Source organism: Camelus dromedarius, chromosome 12, assembly GCF_036321535.1.
Source record: "Camelus dromedarius isolate mCamDro1 chromosome 12, mCamDro1.pat, whole genome shotgun sequence".
NCBI classification, from domain to species: domain Eukaryota; kingdom Metazoa; phylum Chordata; class Mammalia; order Artiodactyla; family Camelidae; genus Camelus; species Camelus dromedarius.
This window is the reverse complement of record NC_087447.1, coordinates 28,729,054-28,748,661: the sequence shown is the minus strand read 5'-3', so window position 1 is coordinate 28,748,661 and position 19,608 is coordinate 28,729,054. Positions and strand designations below refer to the sequence as shown.

Here is a 19,608-nt window from a genome sequence, read left to right as displayed (position 1 = left end):
CTCCAATCAATTTGAATAAACCTTACTTTATATTGGTATCAATAGTTTCAATTTCTTTTCATATGAAATAGTATATTTAAAAACAATTTGAAAAACTTAACTGTTCTGGTACAGGTAGTCTATAACTTACAAATGAGATTAAGCTTCAAGTTTTCTCAGAAACTGAATGTCAGGAACTCAGAATAATTTTATTATAATGACAGTTTCTTGGTTTATCCAACTTGTTCATAATACTGTGAAAATACATGAATATGACCAGTTTGGCTTAAATGTCACTTCTTCAGGAAGGCCTTCTCTAAGCATTACATTTAAAGATGGCCATTGTCTACCCCCAATAGTCTCTGTCATAGCACTGATCAGTAACAGTTCCATTTATTTATTTGTTTATAGATTCTCTGTACTAGAATGTAAGGTTCACCATGAGAATAGGGGCTGTGTCAAACCAGTTCAGTGTTACAGCCCTAGTGAACAGTGTCTGGAGATGCATGCAATAAAAATTTCTTACCTTCACCCAATCTTGGTATAAGCTTCATCCTAGAGCAAAAGTGTAAAAACATTTTTGTAGGCTCCCATTTCCTAAGCCTAATGTGCATAGGCCCAAATGTTCCCTAATCCACCACCTAAAATTACTTAATGTTCTTTTTTTTCAAATCTACTAAATTTTAAGTATGGAAAACATCAGCTAAATAGTTACATTAAAATGTGAATGGTAATAATCCAATAGCATTCTTAGACTCTCAAATTGGAAAACTTTAGTCAATAAAATAAAAGGGAGTGAAATGTCTCACACACTGTTAGGAGCTGAGACAAAAATTCCATAAACAGGGGATTTGTGCCAAGAAGCTTCTTCCTATGGATAATTCCCATAATCCATGTTAGGTTTTCAATATTCCTTCCCAACCTGCAGCTGGCCATAGATTCGCTATAAGCTTAAAGTTACTATTTGTTTTTCTTTTTTGTAATACTTCTTATGCCAGTGATAGGCACTATGACAGGGAAAAGAATGTCTGAGATATATTAAAGTTGAGGGTTGTTTATTCACATGATTCATGATTATATTTCAAGAAATACAGCAAGTATTTTAGAGAAAATTCTCTTTAGGGAGTCAGGATAATAGAGTTAGAGCATTGGCCTATGAGTCAGGTGATTTTAGAGACGGCTCAACCATGACACAAATACTACCTTAAACCAAAAATATGGTGTTTATGGAGATCAGTTTATTTGACTAAAATTTAAGAGCTTGACTCGATGATTTCTTTAGTTTCTTCCAGTCAGAAAATTCAATGATCCTAAAAATATGAACATATTTGACAAATATTCTATCTTTTCTTTTAAAAAAAATTCCTTCTTTATATACTTTCTCTGATATTATCTTCTCAAATCACTCTTAAAGAGGTAAGCCTTGATTATATAATTATTTTAGTCAATAATAGGTCTTGGCTAGCTTGTCATCTTTGGAAAACCAAGTTTATAATTTGAATCTTTTTCTTGTCTTGATACAGTAATGACTGAATCTGCCTGGAAAAGCATGGCCTATTATGAAAGCTACAAGTACGTTAGTAATAGCTGAAGCAAGGACTATAACAAGAGGTGATATATAAAACTTGAGAGGTATCCGGGTGCCATGTGAGGCCTAGGAAATCATCACGGAGACTTTACACGAGGGAAAAAGCACTGAAGAGTGAGATGATCAGTTACCTTTTAGAAAGCTCATTTTGGTTGTGGTAGAGAGAATGAACTGCAGTAGAATATGAATGGGAACATCAAGACCAAGTGTAGCAGTCCAATAATGGGGGCTGGGAGTCTGAATTAGGGTTGTGGTGGTGGCAGGTACAGAGAACTGAATACATTTGAGAGGTTAAGATTCCAGTAGATAACACATAGTCTCTAACAAAGAAGTGGAACGTTATAGATAGGTGAAGCAAACCAAAAACTACTATAAATTCAGCACCTGCTACCTTTTCAAGAGAACCAGCTCTTGTGCACCAAAGGAGAAACATTTGTTTGGCCAGGGCATCAGCTGTTTTCTCTGAAAACTTACATCCAGAGCATGGCCTGCATACTCTCCTAGTACTCTGGTGGAGGCTGTCACCTTCCATGATGAGCCTCCTCAGCTTTAGATGCCTCAGATGTAGCATGGGATTTCAGAAGTTACCTTTCGTAAGCCCAGTTATTCCCTATTATAATTTATTGATTAATCAGTGTCTTCTTTGGTTTACTTCTTTTAAGTCAGGTAATATATTATATAATCTCAAGATGAATATGACATTTTAAAATAAGTGAGCTTTACTGCACTCTGTTGATTCTTATTTTGTGGTTGGCTATATTCCTTTGATAACTATGTAAGTTTAAAAAGCTAAAGCTCTAATCTGTTCTTAGAAACAATGATCAGTACATATATGAAACCTAAAAAAATGTGCAGTATATTGTATATGTGTATTTACATGCAGTATAATGTATATGCGCAGTCAAACTGTAATAATTCTACCTAATAAAACTGAAAAAGGAAATAAAATAAAATAAAATAAGTGTGCTTTAGTTTTATTCTAGAGTAGATATTTCTAATTTTGTATTAATGGAAAAATGACTTAAAAAAAAAAAGCAAAACTGTATGAATGTGACCCACTCCCCCAATCTCCTACCTAGGGGAAGATCTATAAAGCTCTTTTGATCAGATTCTCAAAAGCATCTATGACCCAAAAGGATCAGAAACACTATTCTGCAGTCAAAACAGAAAATGAATTTTACAATGCAGCTAACTCTGCTGCACCCCTTTTATGTACACCTTTCTTTGGCTCTTGATATTTATGATGCTGTTGCTTAGAATATTATTAAACTATTATTTATCAACCATCAATTATGTATTAAGTGGTGCTATGCCTTTGTGTACAGCATTTCATTTAAGCTCATAACGCTTTCAATGTATTTTAAAGATGAGAAATTAAGACAATGAAGTTAAATAACTTGTCTAAAGTCACACAATTAGAATTAGTATTCAACACAACTATCAAATAATATCAACCACACTACGACCAAAGTCTATCCTCTTTCCCATATTTACATTCTCCCTGTAGGAAATATTCTAAAGCTTTGTCAATTAAGTTACATTATAAAATCTCATTACAGTATGCTTTGTACTATATTTAATTCCCAATCTACTGAGCTAATTGCCTTGCATGCTTTATCAAGATATTTTGAGGATCTGTAGAATTACTGAGGTATAGATTAAGCTGTTGGCTGACCTCAATGAATCTCCCCACTAAAGAACTATTCAGTCTCTATCTTTGGCTTTCTTCTTAGGAGACAGAGTATCTGCTGCTCATTGCTCCTTTCACTGCCTTGAACTGTCATCACTGACTACTTCTGCTAGTCTTCCTCTCCTTTCAGTCTGAGTCTTAATGCCAAAAGGATGGCCATTTACATCCACTTCCCTAGTCATGATGCACTGGGTAATATCTCTGAATATTAATCATCACTAGCTGCATTCCTTTGTACTGAATATTTAATATTTCATTTCACCTGTATTTATTTTCAGTCTAGTGCTTCTCTAGAAATTTGAAGATTCCAGAGGACTAGATGCCAATTAGCTAATACATAATATAGACTTTCAGAAAAGCATCATCAAAGTAAAGACTTTAGATGTCCCTCCTTTAAAAAAACAGAATATAAAGAAGTCATTGTTTTAAAGTGCTAGGTGGGTATTTAGAGGGGTGGAGGTATAGCTCAGTAGTAGAGTGCATGCCTGGCATGCACAAGGTCCTGGGTTCAATCCCCCGTGCCTCAGCGAAGGGGAAAAAAAAAAAAAAGTATTAGGCATTTAGATAAAAATTACTTTGAAGCAGTTGCCTGCTAGCTACTTATTCCATATTTATTTTCCCCTTCTTTCTACTTAAGAGAGCTCTAATTTTGTTCAGGATGCCAATGTGTCCAGCAAAAACACTCATCCTTCCAGATTCCCTTGCATCTAGGGATAGCGACATGACAATTCTAGTCAATAAGATATGCCTGTTAGGGATTTCTGGAAAAGTTTTTGCTTTCCCAATACAGATCTCTCTCTCCTCTTTCTTTTACTTTTCTTCTTTCGGCCTAAGTGTGAACTTAAGACTAAAGATGGAATAGTGATAGTGCAACTATGAAATGAAAAGTATAATGATGACACTGATGAAATTTGGGAGGTACTATGTTCGGAATGAACTGCATACTTTCAAGAATAATTATTGTTAAGTGGGCAAAATATAGCCCTAACTGCTAAGGGCACTAAAGTCAGATTTCTACAGTGTTGCAGTTGAACACAATTCGGATCTGACTCAGCCATTAACCATCACTACTCATCACTACTCTTAATAAATATAACCTTTTGCCATTCTAGATGGAATCTCTTCAGTTCAGTACATAAACATACACACATACAGCTTTCAAACCAGCTTTCTTCAGCCATAATACAAACAACGCTGATGACATTTAAAACTATTTTTGCACAAAATATCAAGTATTAAACTTAAATTACCTATATGATAAAAACTCAAGTACAGTTTGAAATAGAATTACTTCATTCTAACCTAAGAGGTACCTCATAAAAAGATGCATTCACTTAAGAATAACATTTAAAAGTAACTTTACTCTTCTGAAAGTACAGAAAAGGCAAATCTAGTAGGTAATTAGGAAGACAGAAGGTATCTTCAGTTAAAAACAGTAAAATGAGTCAATTAAATCTCAGGGAGATGGAGCAAAAGTTGTGAAGGATATTTACTCAATAATGAAGACAATGAGTTTAAAGAGCTCAGCTCTTACAAAATAAATCTAAATATACAAACACATACATACCTTTGGAATATGACCATTCTGACCTAAGAGTCCCATTTCGGCTTCGACACGGTGGAGCCAATTAGTATTCTCATCAAATTGCTTCAATTCCTCCTCCCTTTTCTTCTCTAGGTAGCAGCGGCGAGTTTTCAACATTGCAAGTCTATGATCTCGTTTGCAAGTGGCCTGAAAAATAATGCACTTAATAGTCAACCTAATTTTTATGATATTTGATGTATGTGATACTATTAGTACAGTGGTATATTTCCTTTTAAGTTTGCTACCGTAGTCTATTAAATTAGGCTATACTTTTGTACTTAAAGCTATTTCTCCCTTGAAATCTCACAATAGTAGTGCTTGCAGGAAAACAGGAAATTGAGTTGTGAGTCATTTTTATAAAATTACATGTTGAGAGTTTATGGCTTTAAGAAATACAGTGGCCAAACTGAAGTGTATAACTTTTTTTTTTTTTTTTTTTTGGTGCTAAAATACATTCCTTTAAATGTTGTATTTGAAAGGTTCATACAAGGTCTGGTAAGTCCCATGATGTCCTTACTCAAAACAAAGCGGATGCAAGTCCTGCTCTTATTTTCCTTCAATTTGAAAGATATGAAGAAGTGAGGTGTTCAGTAATTCTGGTTTTGCTTCCAAGTCCTTTAGACTGCTATTGCAAATGAGAGAAAATGAGCTTATATCACAGTGCTCATAAATATCTTATCATTGGTTCAGGACCCATAATGGGTATTCCAAATATTTTTGGTGTTTCATCTGGACATAAATTGAGATCAAAACTGGCCTTCTGGTTTTTCACCCAAAGGGTCTTGCATACTATCATGAGCACTGTGGGCCAGAACAGCTTGACCTCTCTGAACTTGCCTAAAGACACTGAACTCAATATTCATCAGATATGATAGCTGATCCTGAGATAATAAATTTCCAAAGATTAGAACAAGCACTTGAAGCTCATTTGGGAAGTAGGGAATATAAGAATGAAAAAAAAGCAGGAACTACATTTGAACTTGATTAAAGATCTTACTCTCTTTAGGAGATTAATTTTTTCTTATTATCTTTTAAAAAGATATGTTGACATTTTTGAGAAAAGTAAGCAGTAAAGAAATTTGGAAAAATATGAAACAATGTTGCTCTTCTCACTACCTCTTTTTGTTTGTTTTAGAAAATAATCAGTTATTTTTCATTAAAGTGTTACTCATGTTGTCATGCAATGGGTAATCAATTATTCTTTAATTAAAACATAAATATATTTCTGTAAATCTCAGTTTAAACTTCTAATAGAATACTGGTAATGAAATCCACATAGACAAAAGCTCTTTGAGACCCTAAAAAAATTTTTTAAAGGAGAAAGAGGTCCTGAAACCTGAAAAGTTTAGAACCACTGATATAACAGAAGATAGAATATGTGGTTTCTTGACTTTCTTCTGCTATTCAGCAAGTGTGAAAACTTAGGTAAGTCAATCTCAGTGGGTCTTTAGTCACCTCATCTGAAAAAATGAACATAAAAGTATTGTACCAGCCTGAAGAAAGGTAATTAAATCAAATTATCTTTATTTTGCTTTAACATTTAGAAATGTTGTACCAAGTCTTAGAAATCAGAGCAGGAAATGATCTGCAGGTCTTATGGCAGTCAATATTTAATATCAAAAAGATTCCAACAGAAAATCTCAAAAAATCTACTTCTAATGTCCATTAATTGTATTCTCTATAATGGTTCTCTATGGGGACATTTTCCATCAGGGTAATTTCTATTGAATTACTGTTCTGAAATAAATAGCAGGTAAGTGTTTGGAAATAAATTCTAAAATATGTATGTTAAACCATGACATTAAAGTAAATTGTTTCCCATTAAGGTTTCTAAAAAGCTCCATATATTTTATTAACAAATCTCCAGAATACCATAAAAGGTCTTGAGTAAGAATAAACATATAATTCTAAAGTATTAATTATTGCTTTGTGCTAAAGGACTACAATAAACTCATTATTTCACTAAAACTAATTTGCATATTATCTTTATACTACCATGAAATTACTTAGGAGCTTCACTTTAATACTAATCTCAGAGTCCATACTCTAGAGCCATTTATAGCTGAATCAATGAGATTATTTTAGCAATTACGATAGTAAACCTCTTTGGAGGGTCCCAAACAGATATAAAATTTCTTGCCCCAGCAAGCAGTTTGGTAAAACTATAGTGTGACACTTCTGTGAGAACAAACAAACTCAGCCTCTAGATGGCTTCCTCTGTTTTTCAATAGTTTATAACGAATAAATTAAGAGGTTTTATCTCCTTTGCTTATCTGGTCTCAAAGAACGACTATACAAATTGGAACGTGGATTGAAATGACCAAAAGTAAAATATCATAAAAGGTAAGTGGGTTGAAAAAAGCAGAAGAAAAAACATGCAAACAGAAAATAATTAAAGAAATCAGCCAAACCCATTCCTTTACTCTGTGTCTTTTCTAAGTACACACATTCAAAATTCAATGCGGTAAGTCAAAGAGAGTAAAATAAACACTATTTAAATTATCTTGGGATTAAATAGACCAAACTCATTAATTGTACTAATATTCTAAGGTTCAAAAAATGGCAGTCTGATCCTAAGCTCTGGTAATATAATAATCCTTTGCTTCAAAGATTGCCTTTTGACTGCAAAAACAGACTGTAAAATTCCTGGCAACCAAAGCTTCCACAATTTGGCTCACTACCCCTTCTGGAATTGACTGTCAATAACTCCCAATATGGCAAATAGTCTTATATCATGTGCCATCTCCAATCTATTCATAGTGGTTAACTCTGGCAACTTCAGATTCAGAGACAAAGAGTACTGCAATCAATCAATGATACAAGTAAAGGAGTGGGAATTCGCAGGAAGCATTGAGTATAGTTACGCACTTCCACACACACTGTCCTACAAATATGCTGTGCTCTGGTCAAACCGATGTCCCATTTAGAATACACTATTCTTTTTTATTTTTTTCCCCCCACTGATATTCTCATGCAAGGCCCAGCATAAATCTCATCTCTCCACCAAGAAGCCTTTCTTCACCACAACTGGAAGCCACAGTTTTCTCCTCTGAATAGCTATAACACTTAAAGTACTTATAGTACAGCCAAATGATCAAAAGTGCGGACTCTGAGGCCAGATGGCCAGGCTTAATATTATTTCAGCTATGTTAATTAGGTATATAACTCGAGATAGCTTACTTGAATTCTCAGTTGCCTCTGTTGCTCACAAATGGTGATAATATAGGATCTACCACATAGGCTTGTTACAAATACTAAATATATTAACCCATGCAAAAGCACTTTGAAAAGTGTCTGGCACATAATTAATGCTCAATATTAGCTGTTTTTATTGTTATACTACTACTGATGTGACAATCATATAGTGCTATGTCATTTTTATATAATTTCATTGCTTCAACTAGCTTTTAAATAATTGAAGCTTATATAATGTCTCTTACTTTTCTTTACCTCTATTGTGTCTAGCACAATGCTTTGCATAGAAACAAAAAGGTTCAAAAAAAGCTGGTGTCAAAAGTTGAGATGTTAAGCTAGTATTAACTTCTCATGACTAAATTTCTTGTTTTTTTTTCAAGAAATCAGATAATTGCACCTTCATATAATTGACATTTAATGGATACCTACATAAAATTGAAAAGAATTATTATCCTCATTGAAAATTACTCTATAATACATGCAAATAATTAAGATAATATACACAATTATTAGAACATGTAATATAGTACTATTTCAGAATTCACTTAGTAAATATATGAAAGGGGTTCATTACAACAAACTGATATATTAAATATGAGATAGTCTGTTACTTGGAAGTCATGAAGATTATCAAAAATATTGGCAAAAATTTTGCAGTTCAAGAAAGTTAAAGTACAAACATAGCAATAAATCTCAAAGATATAAATTCCATTTTTCTTCTGCTCTAAAAGGATATGCAGAACATTTTAAATGCATTTGAAAAACAAAATTAAAAACAAGTTTTCAGTATTCAGCACATTATTAACTATAGGCACTATGCTGTACAGTAGTAGATCTCCAGGGATTATTTGTCTTGCATAACTGAAACTTTGTACCCTTTGAGTAATACTTGCTGGTTTCCCTTCCCACAGCCCCTGGCAACCACCATTTGACCCTACTTCTGAGTTTGACTTGTTTGGATTTTTCATATAAATGGTACATATCATGCAGGGTTTGTCCTCCTATGTCTGGCTTATTTCACTTAGCATAATGTCCTCCAGGTTCATCTATGTTGCAATTGGCAGGATTTTCTTTCTTTTTTTGTAAAAGCTGAATAATATTCTATTGTTGTATACTTAAAAAACGTTAAGAGGGTAGATTTTATGCTAAGTGTTGTTACTAAGACACTATTATTAATAATAAAGAGGGTGGAGGAAACTTTAGAAGGTGATGTATAGGCTTATGGCATAGGCTGTGCTGACAGTTTCACTAGTGTATATTATCGCCAAACCCGTCAAGTTGCCTACATTAAATATTTATGGGGCTTTTTTGGTATGTCAATCATATATACCAGTAAAGTGGTTTTAAAAATAAAGGCATTTTCAATAAGGCATAGCAAATGTATATTCAGTAAATGATTAACTAATTTTATAATGTAGTTTAACAGCTATTGATAAACTCATGTATTAATACATTTTTATTAACATCTTATAATTAATTTCTTAGCATATCACATCTTTCCCATTTCATATGCTGAAGAAAACCCTAAAATGCTAGTTTTTTAAAGCACTATTTAAAATTTGATGGCTTTCAGACATTAAAAAAAAAATAAAAATTTTATGTATTGTTAACTTCTGGGAAGGTAGAAAAAGAAGGCTCACTTGGGGCAGAAGTCTAAGTGGACGGGGAAGTTATTTACAAGAGGAAAGTTTTAACAAGTAATATGTAAATGCATCTCATGCATTACCTACATGGTTAAACTACATAAAATACATAAAAACACAATTAACTTTATCATCAATGAACACCAAAACTAGAGGAATCCAATATTTTCAAAATGTTTATTTTTCTGATCTTTGATAATCTGAAGTGGCACATTTCCAAGTACACATTTTTTTTATCCTGCTTAGAGCACATGTTTCTTGAATTTACATCATATTGACATCTTATTAGCCCTGAAAATTCTAAGGCTTAAATTTTGTAAATTATCCTTTCCCCTAATAGATCTCCTTCAGAATATCTATTAGATAAATGGATGACTTTGCAGTCTATCTTTCATGTAACAACATCTTGTTCACATTTGCTACCTTTTTATATTTGGTATGATGTCCTCACATCTCTCAGTTCCCTAATTCTCTCTTTAGCTATATCTAACATGTGTAAATCATAGGGATAAGAGCACAGACTCTGGAGGCAGCTTGTTTGGAGTTCAAATCATAGCTCTGACTCTATGAGCTGTGCGATTTTGGTCAGAATAACTTTTCTGTGCCTTGGTTTCCTCATCTTAATTACAAGGATAATATCACATGTGTTATAGGGTTTTCTCAGAATTAAATGAATTAATGTATGTAAAGTGTTTAAAACATTGCCTAGTATTGTATCTATGAAGTGAAACTTTAAATTTCAGTAAATAAATCTTTAATTGCTGGAAGTTTCATTTGTTTTTTCTCATATATATGTTCCTTCTTTTCTTTGATTCCTTTATTGTTAATTCTTTCTTTGATGACTTTTTCATTTTTTAGTTTTTATCAGGTTGCTATAGTATATGAAGTTTGGGGATTCTGTCATATTTGCTAAGTCAGCTGACCTGCTTGTGGTGGATTGTTTCACCACATGTTTTGTAATTTTGGATAGGGAGTTCTCATTAGTGGTTAGAACTGAGGATCTATTTCACTAGATTGAGTTTGTATTGCTTCTGTCCAATTCCTTACAGATTATCACTACTCTGATACCATTTTCTATGTTAATTTCTCACTCTAGGGATTTGCTAAACAATGTATGGATTGTAGAAATTCAAACCTCAAATCCTATGAAGTGTATTTATTATGACAGTATTCAAATGAGATTTTTTTTTCTTACCCTAATCTTGGCTCCTCATCTTCCTGTGCTAGTTGGTAAGATGTTTTTTTCCTGGTGCATTTCCAAAACGAAGGGTGAAGGCCTCTAAGGTTCCTGGCTTTATGTGGGGCTGGTGGGGGCTGTTATTTCCAACTCCCTGTCTCCCTTGAGTCCCTTACCTAAGTAGTAGTGTACATCAAAGCAGGGTAGTGAAAGTGGTCTGTGTATGCAGAAGGGGAGGGAAGTGCATTACTATATTAAATAATAAAACTGATTGGAAGTTGATCTGGGTTTTTTTTAGCACTCTGCAATGGAAATTCTATCAATGCCAGTGACAAAATATTCTTCCCTGGGGAAAAAAATATCCCATTGGTCTAAGTTGCAAAGTATTGCCTACATCTGGAGTGGACTGCTCTCACTGCCCTACCTTGGTACCCAGCTCTCTCTGAGTGTGTTAACTTCTCATTCAGTTTCACTAACCCTCACAGAAGCAATTGTTGTAATTGTAACTGAGATTGTAGAGATTTTTTGTTTCCTTTTTGATTTTGACACCTAGGAATTTAATTTTTTTCTTGTACATTTAAGTATACAATTAAAACAATATTTGTTAGATTTCCTCTAGAGGAATGTTTGTGGAGAATTGGTGATTGAATAACATATCCTGTTAAATTTCTGGAATTATAAGCCCCCATGTTTTTACCTTCTCTAAAATTTAATGATAAAGTTGTTAAATACCTTTTCTACTTTGTCTTCAGAACACATCATTTCTATTTGCTTATGGCACTGTTGTTGATAGAATGACTTAAGTTCATTTTCTTTAAGCAACATTTCTAACTTAAGATATTCTTGCCTGATTTCTTCTCGATTCTGGAACAAGCAGTTCAGAATTTCTTGAAATCTACCAAAAATAAAACACACAGAATCTCACTATTTTGTGACAGATAATACAAGTGTACTTAAACAGAAATATATGAACAAGAGCATATATTCCACCCATAGAATTAGACTCAGTGATAAACGGCAAATAGGTTAGACTGACTGTTTCCTATTAAATTACAAAAATGTTTGGAAAGGGTTATGAAAATTATTTTTATAACACTGGATTTCCCTCTCTCTCCTCCAAATAAGATCATGTTATTAAAAGATATAGGTATTATAAGGCCTCTAGTGTTAGTCATATACTGTATTTTGTTTACATAATCTACCTGCTAACCAAAAAGAAAATATTTTGTTTTTAAGAAAAGGATGATAATCTGGACCTGCACTATCCCAATGAACAAGGCCCCAGAAGCAACACAGTACTGTGTGCTGTTTTGCTGTTGGCTCACTGTGTATAAACAAGCAGTGGGAGGGATAATCATATGGTACCTCTATGGCCCCCTAGGGAAAGTGAGATAGTCAGTTTTTAGCTTCAGAACTTGTTACAGTGAAAACACACCATACGGTTAGGTACCCCCTACAGTCTGGCTAAGAGTCAGCTGACACTGCCAGGACCCAAAACATTCAAGTTTATAATGTGGTAAATCTAGAAAAGCCGCTCCACTGTGCTTCCTCCAAAGGGCAATGCAGATATAGGGAATCAAAGTTGGGGAGTGTGACTCACATCTCCTCAAATGCATACAGACCTAAAGCGGATTCACTTTGGTGAAAGCCCTAAATGGAACCTGCAGTCTTGCATCCCCCAGGGTCAGCAGAACATTGGTCACAGCAATACTCTGATTTTATAAAAATATATTTACACTTTTAAGTAACAAATCAGGCCTAAGCTACAGAAACAGTAAAACAATTATACCTAGGCAAAATTCTCAAAGAAAGATTAGCTGTGAAGCTTTTAAAATAAAATGGTAACAAAGCAGATACACTTAAAAATAAATGTTCTTTGGCCAGAATTTTAGGTATATTTGTAAGAATCTATGGTAAAAACACTGACAATTTACGTCAGTAGTTCTTAATGAAACTCTGTTGGGAATGAATATAAACCACAATACATCGACTTCACTGCAGTTTTGTCAAACTGATAAATATTTCATAGGAAGTATGTACAGACATTGCAATTTCATTGTATTATATTACAACAATGCTAATGCCAGTAAATGATTTGATAAGTTATCTTTAGGTTATGCCCAAAGATAATTTCTTAGTTTTTCTGTAACATTTCACCCAAGGACATAGTTAAATATTGGTCAATTTTGAAAGTTTATGGTTCAGACTTGTAGTTGGTGGTGTTTAGTGTTTAGGATGGAAGTAGTGGAATTAGTATCAAAGGTTTCTAGAGAGCTGTTTTTTAAAAAAAACTATCATTTGAAAAAAAAGAGTTCTAAGGGAATGACTAATAATAACTATTTTCTAGTCATTTAAAACATTCAAGTAGCTAGAAAACCAAAATCTTTACTAATAATCTTAAGTGACACATGATGAACTCTAGACAATTTTCTTGGTATAATCACAAGTGAAGTTTTATAATTAGTCTTTATAAAGAACAACTGTACTTTCTTCTTATGCTTTTTTTGAATATTATCTTTCCAAAGACCTTTGATAGAAAGCAAATATTGCACATTCTTTCCTTTATTTAAACCTCATAAAAATGTTATTTCTTTAAAGACACTTGAAAATTCATGGCTTTAAACAAGTTCTATGCAACATTATATGACTGATATGATAAAAAGTATTTCATATATTTCTTTCAGAAGACAGATTTTTTGAGAGAAAATGACAAAGGCTATGGGATACATAATTTTATTATTACCTTCTTTATAAATACAAGTAAATTATTCAACCTGCTGAGTGAATTAAAACTTCAAGTTTTATTATTGGTTGGGTTGAAATGTGAAAAGCACCAAAGTTTATTTCATAGCTCAGGCCATCTCCCTTTTGAGCCATTTTACCAGAAAAAAAGAGTTAATAATTTAAAGCCATCAACTCTGGAAAAGTCTACTAACTGGTAAGGTTTTTAATTGGTAACAAGATCTGGTTAAGCAGCACTGAGCAATTCCATGTAAGCAATGACACCAAATGTGAGCAGTTGGTGACTGCTTTAATTGTCAAGAAGCTTGCATCAACAAAGAGATATCTGGTTGAATGAGGACCAATACCATTTTTGACTAACAAAATGAAATAATAATACAACAACTAATAATATATCAGAGTTAAAAGCTTTCTTTGTTAAGACTAGATGAATAATGAGGAATCAATTTTACTTAAGTTATTTTTTAAAAGACACTGTAAAATTGGTGGGATATAACAAAAAGCTTCAAAAGACTATAAAATACAACAATTTTATCTTGACAATGGGCTGCTAAGGGGATTAACAGAAAATAATTTAAACACTTTAGAAAATCTCCGGTATGAACAGAATTCTTCTACTATAACAATATGTGGGTCAACTTTATGCTATATTGTCACTGACAGAGAGAAATAACTGTTTAATTACTTCTTTTGGTTTCTGTAAAATGGGATAGTATGGGAGTAAAAGAATTAGAATTAAAAAGGGATGATAAATAGTTCTCGCCCTAATCTTACACTGATAATTGAGGAAACAATACTCCATTTCAAATTTCAGAGTTGTTGTAGAGATCAGATGAAATTAACATGGGACTAAAAATCATCAAAACCTACAAAGCCAACTCCAAAAATAAAGTATTATTATTATTAGAAGTAGTTATCTTAGCATCTGGGGTCAACTGAGGCAGAAGAAATGATTTTTTTTCAAAATTAAGGATATTTTATGAAAACGTTAATATACAAATCCAGTTTTAAAAAGGTATTGTACTTGAAAATAGGTTTAGTCACTGTTGACTAGCCTTCCTCATGTACACTAAGACATCTTCTACAAACTCTAGAGTTTGTTCCAAAACATTGTGAATAATCAGTGGTTTAAGTTGTGGTTAGTTTTTCATATGAATGATAATAGAAAATTACCTTTGGAGAATGTTAGATAAGTTTAACTTTATTCAACTTTAATCAAAGTTGAACAGATTCCTTTAGTAACAGGGCCTCTTAGAGCTTTTAATATGCTAATATACTTCAGAAATCTCTTAGATTCCATAAGTAAGACATAATTTCCAAACTTGCTTGATCCAAGAATTTCTTAATGTCTTCTTAGAACTACTCAAGATTCACAGCTTTTGAACTAGTGTCCCATCAGGACAACCTACAAATTGTCTAAGTTGCTTAGAAAAAAGGACTTGTGAGTACTATATTACTAACAGCTTTCTTTTTAAATTTACCAGCTAAGAAGCTTAGAGGGAATCTACCAAATTTCTGCATCAATTTAAATCACTGAGAGATGTCCCTTCAAATAATTCACTGCTTAAACTCAGTAAGTATATTATTAAGAGTTACATAAAGTCAGAAAAGGGTAGATAGGATTTACATGAATCATATAAATAATGATAATGCCAGATGCAATTGCTTGAATGTTTGTGTCCCCTAAAATTCATATGTTGAAACCTAATACCCAAGGTAATGGTATTGGGAGGTGGGGCCTTTGGGAGATGATCAGGTCATGAGGGTGGAGACCCCATGAATGGTGTTAGTGCCCTTATAAAAGATCCTCCAGAGAGACCTTCCTTTCTTTTGGCTACATGAGGATGTGAGAAGTCTACAACCTGGAAGAAGGCCCTCACTCAACCAGGCTGGCACCCTGGATCTTGGACTTCAAGCTTCCAGAAGAGTAAGAAATAACTTTCTGTTCGTTTGTTTATAAGCTAGCTAGTCTGTGGTATTTTGTTACAACAGCCAGAACGGACTAAGACACCACAGAAGAAAAATATGAAATCTACTAAAAACTAATTTCATAAGTAACATACTTGGCTTTACTTTCTCCAACTTATACCTAAGTCTTGTTTCTTCTCTTTATCTGTATAATCACGATTAAATTACCTGATCTCCAAAGTGTGCAATATAAGACCAAACGGTGACTTCCTGAATTCAGTTGAGAATATATAAAGACAAACAACAAATGGTGATGATACTGTAAAACATCAGACTAAATTTAAAATTTTAAATATCTGACTAAATTTTTTAAAATCCTCAAAATGAGATCTTAACGACATTTTTACCTTTCAATTTCTTTTTCATGAGGGTTTGAAATCATTAACTTTGCTTTGTTATTTTCATCAGTAATGGCTTTCTGTTCTTCATAGGCCTTTAGTTTTTCTTTTAACATTAAAATCTAGTAAAGAGAAACAGTAGTTAAAATACAAAACAAATTATTTGTCTTCATAATGCATGGCCACAGAAAAAGTTTAGCTGTGAAAAATAACTGAACAAGCCAGATTTCAACTGTAATAGGAAAGCACATCAAAGTTTTAGACAATAAAGATTGCAGAATCCCATAAATGGCGAACTGAGGGAGATTAGCAATAATGTAAAGGGCAGACATACCTCTTCCTTCTGTTCATTACAGATCTTTACATACTGAGTTATATGATTGTCGAGGTTAAGAACATTGCTTCTCAACTGTTGAAAAATAGAAATTAAGATTATGTATATATAGAGATAACAATCACAGAGTTATATACACAAACAAAATGGCATTATATTTTCATTAATTCAGTTCTCTATAAATTCAGAATTTGTGACGATTATGATTATGTGACAATCGTGATAAATTATGCTGATGTTTAAAATCTATGACAAGAGGATGTGCTGTGGACATTAGCACATCAATAATATAAATGAAATTATAAAGAAATCGCCTTACTATCTGAAAAAAGGTACTTTTAAGAACTTGCAAAGCATTCACTCACATTATAATAAAAATTGCCCACTTTCTTTATCTTTTCCCCTCACTTCTAAGAAACAGGTAATTTTAATTTCCATCCATTTATAAGTTCAAGTAGTTTTTAATGAGTTCTTAATACATTTTATAAAAGTATGGCCCTCTTGGCAGCTATGGAACAGTGGAAAAAATATTCAACATGTAATCCAAATACTTGATTTTGAGGCCCTGCCCACTTCTCACTGAACTTAGAATTTAACACTTAAAAACTCTGAACATGTGATTCCTCAACTGTAAAGTAGAGGTAGAAATGACTTCTTCAATGGGTTGGTGTAAGGATTGCATGAAAAGCCTGTGTGAAAAACTTTTGTACATCCATATAGTACAACCTTTCCCAATTTATTGTACAAACAATATATAAACATTTCTCTAAGGAAGATAACAACCTCCTTATCTTCATGCAATGGGAGTAGCAGAAGGGTAAGTGGGAAGAGAAGCCATCACATCAGCTGAACTCCCGTTCTATTCCAACCCTGAGATCCTGTGATTTTACACATACATCATGTTTAACTTACATTTTAAAAAATTACCCCAAACTACTGGCAAAATTACTGAGCTAATCAATCAAGATTATATTGCTGGAGCTACACAGACTGGTTACATCAGTATCATGAGCGTGGAAATAATTTTTAAAAGGCTATTTACTTTACAAACTGAGGCAGATACTATATCTGCTTTACAGATGAAGTAACTAAGGTTTGGAGAGATTAGCTAACATGCCCTAGATTTTCAGGTAGAAAGTGTTGGTGCTGGGCTAGGCAGAGTACCAGCCTTGGCTGCAACTGATATGTTAAAGCCTTCAGCAATTACTTGAGCTGCCATCAAAATATCACATGCCATGATGTGAAAAGAGTTAGAAAGAAAGGCACTAAAGCATCCTAGCTGCCCAAAGACTAAATGTAACAGTATCTATTATATATGTAATCAAGATGCTTAATGGTTTAAGTGTCTCAGTTAATACTCAATTAATGAGGTTAGTAAACACATTTCTAACTGTTTCCTAACTCATTAGTAGAAATACAACTCTAATATTTTGCTGGAATTATAGAAAAGAAGAAAATGCACCCAATACCCTTACAACAAAGGCAGAGTAAACACTTACAGAAGATTTAATGTCCTTTGCACGGTTAGCATACTTAAGAGTGTTATATGTGTCATCGTAGAACACAGAGGAAGGACTAACAGCAGCTATCATTATAGTTTGACAGTTTCCTCCAAGAGAATCCTTTAACAAGCGAGTGAGCTTACTATTTCTGTAAGGAATATGCTGATTCTTCCTCTGAAAGAACAAAAAAAGAATTCTTATGTCATTTTCCACATTCAAATGCAAACCTGCTACCATTTCACTATAAGAATTTAAGCACTGCCCAACTTTTTCCAGACTCATGATATAATTAGTGACTGAAACGATGATAATGAATCTTATGAGACTATTCAGTGAATATATAAAACAAATATCCCAGTGAAAAACTGTATCTCCATCTGATTAAATATGAACTTTAGTTAATCATAAAATTTCAGTATTGCTTCATTAGCTGTGATAAGTGGACCATATTAATGTGAGATGCTAACAGAGGAAATTGAGTGTGGGGTATATTTAACAAAATCTTCCTGTATTATCCTTATAGCAACTTTTCTATAAAACTATTCAGAAACAAAAATGTCTATTAAAAAAAAAAACTCCATTCATTTTTTAAAAAGAAATTAAAATACAAAAGTAATATATGCCCTATAGAAATATACTAGAGGAATAATAAGAATTCTGCATGGCATAGAGCTACTTCTCTCCTTAAATAACCATCTAACATGAATACAAAATATATTATAATTAAAATCTTACAGATATTTTATCTGAAAACACAACATTTCTAAGAGAACTTAATTTTTCTAGGTTTTCTTTTACTTAAAAGTTAATAGTTCTGATTTTAAAGTAATAATTTTTTCAAACACTACCACTTCTATATACAAACAGAACAGTACAGTGTTAAGCTTAAAGCAACTTTATGCTATCCAATGTAAACCTTTCATATTATAGAAGAGAAAAATGAAGCTTGGCAAAAAGTGAAATGACTTGCCTCAGGTCACATGGCAGGTAATTCACAAAGCTAGGAATGGGCCCCAGGTCTCCTAACTCCCAGTACACTATGCTGTCCACCATAGATAGCAGTCTTTCCCAATCACTGGGGAAGATGCACCGTTGGTGCTACTTGGAATGATTTTGCTTGTCACTGACTAGTAAATGGCTCAGATGGAGTCAACTAATAAAATTAAATAAGTATATGGAAAAAATATCATGAATGGCTTAAGTTTAGACAGTCAGTCTCTATACCCTGCTGTCTGCCTACATGTTTGAGATTTTAACTTAGAATATAAAATATATCTCGCTTTTGTAATCTTCATGTGATTTTAGTAACTTGCCTTTTTAAAAAAGACTTCCCAAATCATTTGAATTTACTTCATACTAGATCAAAATGCAACATTTTGAAGAGTTTAACAGTAACTTTCCTAAAGCTTTTGAGTTTGGCTTTAACTTAAATTACCATATTTTAACTTTAAAACAAGGAAGTCATTTTTACAAATACAGAAGTTATCAAATATGCTCTGTTCTAATAAGTACTTCTAGCATACAGTAGATTTAAAATATTTTTAAATGCCTTAAAGTCATCTAGCAAACACTATCTGATTAGGTGATTTAATTACATTTTCTACCTTAAAACTCCTCTTTCTCTCTAAGAAAAACTAACACTTTAATATTTAATACAACTTTACAGTATGTACATAAAATACTAACCAGACCAGAATTAAGCTTTTCTGAAATGCGTTTTTTGTTTTCATGCCAGTTCAATTATCTTGCTTGCTCTGTAGTGACCATTAAATGGGAATTTTAAAAAATCAAATTCAAATAAATGATGAGAATGTACCATAGAATATTAACTATCAATCTTATATTCATCAAATTCTGATTATAAAAC

The 19,608-nt window shown here is 32.9% G+C and overlaps 1 protein-coding gene across 1 annotated transcript in view; it reads right to left on the bottom strand.

Moving 5' to 3' along the window:
* Positions 1-19,608, bottom strand: part of KIF18A (kinesin family member 18A) — a 73,306-nt gene that overhangs the window by 37,611 nt on the left and 16,087 nt on the right. Inside the window, exons 7-11 of the mRNA XM_064492486.1 lie at positions 17,739-17,915; positions 16,240-16,314; positions 15,915-16,027; positions 11,590-11,752; positions 4,825-4,989 (exon numbers count right to left, since the gene is read on the bottom strand). Of these exons, the coding sequence (XP_064348556.1) occupies positions 4,825-4,989; positions 11,590-11,752; positions 15,915-16,027; positions 16,240-16,314; positions 17,739-17,915 (693 nt within the window). The remainder of the gene's footprint in view (positions 1-4,824; positions 4,990-11,589; positions 11,753-15,914; positions 16,028-16,239; positions 16,315-17,738; positions 17,916-19,608) is intronic.